The sequence below is a fragment of the Myotis brandtii genome, unplaced genomic scaffold (assembly GCF_000412655.1).
Source record: "Myotis brandtii unplaced genomic scaffold, ASM41265v1 scaffold654, whole genome shotgun sequence".
Classification (NCBI taxonomy): Eukaryota; Metazoa; Chordata; class Mammalia; order Chiroptera; family Vespertilionidae; genus Myotis; species Myotis brandtii.
The window spans coordinates 2,194,246-2,202,196 of record NW_005370538.1 but is presented as its reverse complement, the minus strand read 5'-3'; the positions used below and the strand labels follow the sequence as shown (position 1 = coordinate 2,202,196).

General features: G+C 44.3%; 1 protein-coding gene across 1 annotated transcript; it reads right to left on the bottom strand.

Moving 5' to 3' along the window:
* Positions 1-2,836: 2,836 nt before the first annotated feature.
* LOC102262857 (UHRF1-binding protein 1-like) lies at positions 2,837-7,267 on the bottom strand. The gene is given in 3 exon segments (XM_014528819.1): positions 2,837-3,968; positions 4,718-4,803; positions 7,264-7,267. Coding segments are annotated over 3 exon segments (1,185 nt in total). The 3' UTR covers positions 2,837-2,873.
* Between the last annotated feature and the right edge of the window lie 684 nt (positions 7,268-7,951).

The window sequence follows — 7,951 nt, the reverse complement described above, 5'->3', positions numbered from 1 at the left end:
CTTGAGACTGCTTTAAATTGGGGAAAATATGGGTATATTATTTTGTCAAAATACAAATATTAAGTATAAACTTCTTTGTCAACTGAAACCATAAAAATTATGGTAATCATTTCCACTCTGTTTGTTATCCCTATTCGTACTCTTTAAAGAAAAAAAAAATGCCTGAATAGGTCAGTATTCAGTGTGCTATGGGTAAAAGCAGCATAGCCATGTAACTTCACAGCTTGAATAAAGGTACAGAAAAACTCCTTCATAGCCTTGGTCATGAGAGACAGAATTTCCTCCTGAGAGATTAATGGTGTTATTGAAATAAAATTATTTCAAATAATAACAATAATTACATCAACACTAGCTACCATTTATTGGGAATAGCTGAAGTTTATTGGATGCTAACCATGTGCCAGGTACTGTACTAAGGAATCTATATATATAAAGAGCCAGGGTCCATAATGTCCAAAGTGACTGAAGGGACAACTGGACACCAGGCTGCGTGCGCAGCAGGCTCGGGTGGGTGGGTACTGGTGAGCTGGCTGAACTACTGACCTCTTGGAGAGAGAGAGAGAGAGAGGCGGGGCTGATCAGCAGCTGCCGCGGCTGCTGATGAGGCCTGGAGAGAGAACCAGGGTCTGATCCTCAGCCTTCGTGGCAGCTGCTGATCAGCCTTTGCCTCTCTCTGTCTCTCTGGGCCTCGCCAGCAGCCCAGCCTCTCTCTCGCTCTGAGAGATCAGCAGTTCAGCCCACTCGCCAGCGGCCTGGGGCAGCTGTTGATCAGCCCCGCCTCTCTGATCAGGCCTGGAGAAAGGCCCAGAGATGCTGACTGGCATAGAAACCGACCAGTCAGAACCAAATCTGGGTGAACTGTGAGGAGCCAATGGCTGCGTAGGAGGCGGAGCTTTTGACTCTGACTGGCATAGAAACTGACCAATCAGAACTAAATCTGGGTGAACTGTGAGGAGCCAATGGCTGCCTAGGAGGCAGAGTTTTTGATGCTGACTGGCATAGAAACTGACCAATCAGAACCTAATCTGGGTGAACTGTGAAGGTGGGGGCTGAGGAGGGGTTTTAAGGGCAACAGCTGTTTGGTGTAAGGTGTAAAAAAGCAGTTCAATTTTTTAATGACCAGTTTGGCAGTATAGTGCATATGGCTGGCTATCAGTCCAGATATAGGGATTATGTAATTTTGTCTGCCAAGAGCATCTCCTCCTGCTGAAAAAGGTCCCCCCCCATTTAAGCAATACTATCCTATATAATCTATCTATAATAATAAAAGTGTAATATGCTAATTAGACCAGGTCTACCAGCCATCTTCCGGATGTCCAACTTCCTTCTGGACAAAGCTATGGTGGTGGGGGCCGAGGCAGAGGCAGTTGAGGGTGATCAGCCCGGAAGGGGAGCACAGTTGGGAGCGGCTAGGCTGGCAGGGGAAGGCAGTTGAGGGCGAGTTCAGGCCTGCAGGGGAGGGCAGTTAGGGGTGATCAGGCAGGCAGAGGCAGTTAGGGGCAATCAGGCCAGCAGGGGAGAGCAGTTAGGGGCGAGATCAGGCTGGCAGGGGAGGACAGTTAGGGGCAATCAGGCAGGCAGGCAGATAAGCAGTTAGGAGCCAGTGGTCCCAGAATGTCAAGAGTGATGTCCAACTGCACCGGGGCGGGGGGGGGGGCATCCCTCAGCCCTACCTGCACCCTCTCTGATCCGGGAGGCCACAGGGGATGTCTTACAGACGGTTTTGGCCCACTCTCCGCGGGGAGTGGGCCTAAGCCGCAGTCTGGCTTCCCTCTGCAGGAGGCAACAGGGCTGATCAGGGGAAGGCACTGCCCTTATCACCCTGCTGCTGCTGCCACTGCCGGCCACCCCGGCCAGGGAGGAGCCTGCAACCTAGGTACATGCCCTTGACCAGAATTGAACCCGGACCCTGCAGTCAGCAGGCCAAGGCTCTATCCACTAAGCCAAACTAGCTGGGGCAGGATATAACATTTCTTAGCCCCTCCAGCAGCAGACCTTTGTTTTTTCCTCCAGGAGTGAGGTAGAAAAACCCAAGATCACCTTCTTGGATTCTTATTACGCAAGTTACCAAGAACACTGTGAGTGGCCTATCGGGAGCCTAACCAATGAGCAGTCAGAAAAGGTGTTTCCTCTGCAGCTCACATGCAGAGGCAGGACTGCTGGCGCGCCCTGGCTGGCAGGTCCTGTTCTCTGTGGGCAGGCCCTGTTCTCTGCTCTGCTCTCTGTGGGCCTGCCTGCTCACCGCAGCTGGCAGGCAGGCTCTGCTCTCTGCTCTCTGAGGGCCTGCTCTGCCCTGCTCTCTGCAGGCCTGCACCACCGTGGCTTTCCTCACCATGCAGCAGTCCCCTCCCACCCACCTGTGCGTGCAGCCTCCTCCTGAGCAGTTGTGACTGTTACAGCATCCCAGCTAATTTGCATATTATCTTTATATATATATATATAGATAGATTAGCCCTAAGAGCACTTGAATCTTTGTAAATCATAGTAATCATTAACAGAGTGATAAATTCAACAATTTGTGGAACACAATAGGTTTACATTTTTTAAAAAAAAAATGCCTATAGTGTGATATCAACATTAGGAAATGACATCTTCATTAGGCATGTAATTACTTTACAGTATGTGTTGACTTCTCTATATCACACCAGTTTAAAAGAAGGTTAAATCCCAAACACAAAACAACCAAAAGATTGTAATGCCCGTACCTAATACTTCCTAAACTGGCTTTGGACTAGTCACCATTTCATCACATTCCATTTCATTTTATTGTCTTTTCATGAAAAGGAAATTCTCCCAACTCGTTGGTAACATCTCATTATAAATATAACCTCCTGACTCCAGAGCTATAATTTGGGTTTTGACTGCCACTCCTGCTATTCAACTGTCATCTTCTTTATATGATGAAGAAGAGCATCTTTCTCCAGGTGAGCCTCTGCAAGAGCCATTTTAGCTTTAGCCAATTCCTGCTTAAGAGATTCATTCTCTTCCATGAGCTGGTCCCGAGTGAAGTTGAAGGAGTGCTCAGGAAAGTGAACTGACTGAGAAGGCCAAGGCGCCTCTGGACTTGTCTGAGTGGCTTGAGTGACACTGTGCTGTTTCTTCAGAACATACTTTCCACTGGAAAGCAGAAATGATTCACTTGTGAGATTTTCTTTCAAATCATTCCCAGTGTTAAGCATCTGAGAATCTCTGATAGGAAAAGAGCCATTGTCATTTCTCTCTACCACAAGATGGTCAATGTGAATGGCTATAGGAGCTGGTTCAAGGGATATTGTACTAGCACGAGGACTCTCATCTTTTAAATTTATTTTTGTTTTAGAAACTTGTATCTTCATTGGCATCACTGTTGCAACAGTATCATCTTCCAAAAAATGTTGAATATTCGTAAGAGAAGATGTAAGAAACTCAGTGCTAAAGTTTTCTATATGGCATTGTAGAAATCCATTTCTTTTTGCAAGCAAAGAGTGTATTACAGCACCAGAACCACTTTCAAATCTCAGAATAATCTCAGGAGAGGATTTGGAATGAATAACAGCTTTATGATCAGAACCTACTGAATGATTGGAAAGGTAATGCTGAAGACTGATATTGCCTAACTGATCTGGTGTCACTTGGTCTACTGGAAGACAGATTTCTGTATCTTCCCCTCAGATGTGAATTTCCCTATTAACACCAGTAATTTTAAACATCACAACTGACATCAGGCCATTATGGTTTTCTTGAGCATTTTCTGAATTCGTACTGATGGCATCTGGAGAGGTTTCACCATAATTCTGTAGGTTTGCAGTGGCATTTGCACTATCTGCTGGGTTCTGATCATTGGTACCTGAATTCTTTTTAATACCTTTTCCCAGAAAACTCTCACTTTCAGCACTTTCTAACAACTGTTCTTCCAATATCATGCTGTCAAGTGAAATGGTATCCAATGAGGTTTGTGAGGAGCTTCTTTTTATGTTCTTACTAGAGACCTGGTGCACAAAATTCGTGCATTCGGGTGGGTCCCTCAGCCTGGCCTGTGCCTTCTTGCAGCCTGGGAGCCCTTGGGGGATGTCCGACTGATGGGGAGCAGGCCTAAGCTGTCAGTTGGACATCCTTAGCACTGCAACAGAGGCGGGTGAGGCAACCGCCACCGCCGCTGTGCTCACCAGCCATGAGCCCAGCTTTTGGCTGAGCAGCGCTTCCCCTGTGGGAGTGCACTGACCACCAGGGGGCAGCTCCTACATTGAGCATCTGTCCCCTGGTGGTCAGTGCACATCATAGCGACTGGTCATTCCACTGTCAGGCCGAAACTGGCTCTCTGACATCCCCCGAGGGGTCCCAAATTGCGAGAGGGCAAAGGCCAAGCCGAGGGACCCCACCGGTGCATGATCGGGGCCAGGGAAGGACACGGGAGGTTGGCCAGCTGGGGAGGGACTGAAGGAGGGCTCCAGGGTGTGTCTAGCCTCTCTCTCAGTCCTTATTGGCTGGACCCCAGCAGCCACTAACCTACCAGTCGGAGCATCTTCCCCCTGGTGGTCAGTGCATGCCATAGCAAGCAGCTGAGCAGCCTTAGCATATCATTAGCATATTATGCTTTGATTGGTTGAATGGCCAACCAGACACTTAGCATATTAGGCTTTTATTATATAGGATAAGATGTATAGTGTGGAGCCAGGTTCAGTGGGCACTGTTACTTAGGCTTCCCACTTAAAGATGACTGTGATTTAAGTGTTCTCACTGTGGGTGCTTCTTCTTTACTGAATTCCAGGTTCTCAGTGAGCGAAGCTGTTTCTGGCAGCAAATCTTCAGCTTTAAAGATCAACTCTATGGTTTTGAAAATGAAATATATTTTATTAAACACTGCCTTTATAATTATTCAAAGTGTATGTATACATTTTGGGGGTACACCCTATATTTAATGTGGATCATTTTATCTTTTCAACAGCAATCATTTTGGATCAAGGATGCAAGTTGTCAGCAATGGATGGTATCTTGAAATGGTAGAAATATGGGAAATTCTTGGACAATCTTATCTTACACTCTTGATTCATATATAGTGAAGTATGAACTCTTTAAAATGTTGGACAAGACCCGCCATGATTGTGCCTCTGCCCATGGCCCCAGTCTCAATTCTCAACACATGCTTACTGGTCTTGAGCCCTACCCTATGCTCCAGGCCTTCTAATTTGCATTCAGGTGCCAAATGAGCAGGTAGTTTCACTTATATAACAGCTCTCTATTACCACATCTTCCCCCAACTAAACTGCGAGAATGTCCAGGGCACAACTAAGCTCCCTAACTCTAACGCGTAGCACAGTTCCTCCAATATAGGTGTAGTAACATTTTATGGAATACACAATTCATGGGCTTACTATGGGATAAAATCCTGAGCCCTTTTCACATGGGTTGCTAAGCTCATCTCTTCCATCCTATACTTGTGCAATTGATTTCAAAATCTACCTCAGATACCACCCTGTCTACAAAGTCTTCCCTAATTATCCCAGTCAGAAAAGATTTCTCTCTCCTCTGAATTCACTCTTGACACTTTCTCTAAGTCTTCAACAATAGTTCAGCAAGCAGAAGCAGGTTTCACTAGAATAGCATTTCTCAGCTGTTCTGTGAACAAGTCACATTGACAAATATTGTATTTTAGACAGTATACTTAAAGTGATTAAACGATTCAAAATAGCCCAATGCATGTGGATGGTAATGACCTCACAATGACTTTTTCTCTATATTTAGGAATATACACAATTATTGCACACTTATGTGGCTCTTTGTTTAGAACTGTTTACTACCCTGATATTTATGCTCTCTCAAATACTCTCTAAGCCAAATTCTTACATTTCCTAGGTATCACACTACCTTTCCTTGGTGCTGAAATTATGTTCTACTTCTTACTTATACACATGACCAATGGTACTCCCAAGTCCTCACTTATGCAGTTCATGCCTCATCTGGCAGACCTCTCCCAATAGTGTTGAACCTCAGCCATGGCAAAAAAGATATCACATGTTGATCAAAATATGATCATATAGCTGTAAAAGACTGTGATACTCCAGGATGCCAAGGCAATCTGGTTAAGATTCAGTGAGACAGAGAGTATACTCAGCTCACCAAATTTATAGCTTGTTTGAAGAGGAAGAATACCACTGAAGTCAACAGGTTTAGAACATGTGCCCTGCTCACATACTTGGGCATGTGCTTCCCAGCTTCCAAAATCATATGCAGATAGCCTATGTGGTGTCCCGTGATTGAGCTATCTTAATCCTCTGTGTTAAACCCAGGCATCAGGGTGGTCATATGGTAGAAGGAGCATTAAAGAACCAATTAGTCCTAGCCTGGACTCTGTAGCTGAGAACATCAGTATTAGTCCCCTCATCTGTTAAACGACATGATCTTGAAGGGTTTTCCTCGTTTGGACAGAGGAAATGCCAGAGACTTGTATTGTTCATCTTCTAGATTCCCATATGCTAGTGAAGGGCTGGGCCCAAAAACATGTATGATGAATAGATAAATGAGGTACTTGTTTTGTTTTTTTACCTTATTTTGCTTTAAGAGACATGTGTCTTTGGCATTAATAACTGATCAACACAATCTTTCTTTATGAAAGTGTCAGGGACAAGGGATTCATTCAAGGCCAGCTTAGACTAGTGTAGTTCAGGCCTTATGAAGGACTCACACCGACTCAGCTAATTTGTAATGGTGTCATCTCATCATTGACCAAGGAACCCTTTTATTCTTCAAGGTCACAGCAGAACAGGAAGCTTTCTATGAAAGTCCTGAGTAGACCAAGGAAATCCCATTTAAAATTGACAAATTCAGAAATCCATGGGTTTGGAAGGCTGTGAAATAGGAAATTAACTAAAAATGACCAAAGAAAAGTTATCTGTGACTTCAATAACCCTAAGTGGGAGTAAATACAGCAGAAAAGAGACTTTATAGAAGAACATTGAAGAACAAATTATTCTGTCCCTATTTTAAGCTAAATATCAGCTTAAAGTTATCAGGGCAGAGTTTTAATTTTGTGATAGCTAGAATGGGATTTTCCGTTTTACTCAAACAAGAAAAATGTGTTGTTTTTAGGAAAACAATGTAGAATTGTTCAACTTATCTACCTGTCTCTGAAAAATATAGTTCTGGGGCTGTTATTCATGTAGACTTCTGATTCAAGGCCAATGTGCTTGGGCAGGAAGAATAAAATATGCTACCTAATGGCCAACTCACTGAACAAGGAGGCCAGAGACTTGAGTCACTTTCTGGCTTTGCCACCCATTGTCCTACCCATCCTGACGATGTGACCATGTTCCTTTCTCTAGTAGCAATATGAAAATTGATAACTCTTCCCCTAGATCAAGAGGAGTTTGTGAGATATGATCTTTTATAAGAGAAACACTTAGATTCCCTTTATTTTATTTTATTATATATTTTTATTGATTTCAGAGAGGAAGGGAGAGGGAGAGAGAGATAGAAACATCAATGATGAGAGATAACCATTGATTGGCTGCTTTCTGCATGCTCCACACTGGGGATCAAGCCTGCTACCTGGTCATGTGCCCTGACCGGAAATCGAACCGTGACTTCCTAGTTCATAGGTCTATGCTCAACCACTGAGCCACGCTGGCCGGGCCACTTAGATTCCTTTTAGGTGCGCCTTATACAAAAAAAAATATGTCTTGAGAATTCTGGTAAAATGAAACAGAAACACCTGCAACTTTGCAGAAGACCAGTTTCAAATATAGAATTCTCAAATTCCTGGGAGCGCTGGGTCAGAATGTGGCAGTGAGGGGAGCACCAGCCCCTTGTCCCCAAACTACTCCTCTTCTCTTTCCACTCTTACCCAAGCTCTACCACTTACATGAGGATCTTCATGTCCTTCATGTGTAGATCCTGGCTTGCATGTTTAAACTTCAACTATTATGACCCAACGATTTTAGTTCTAGGTAAATAAATATGAGAAATGAAAACAGGT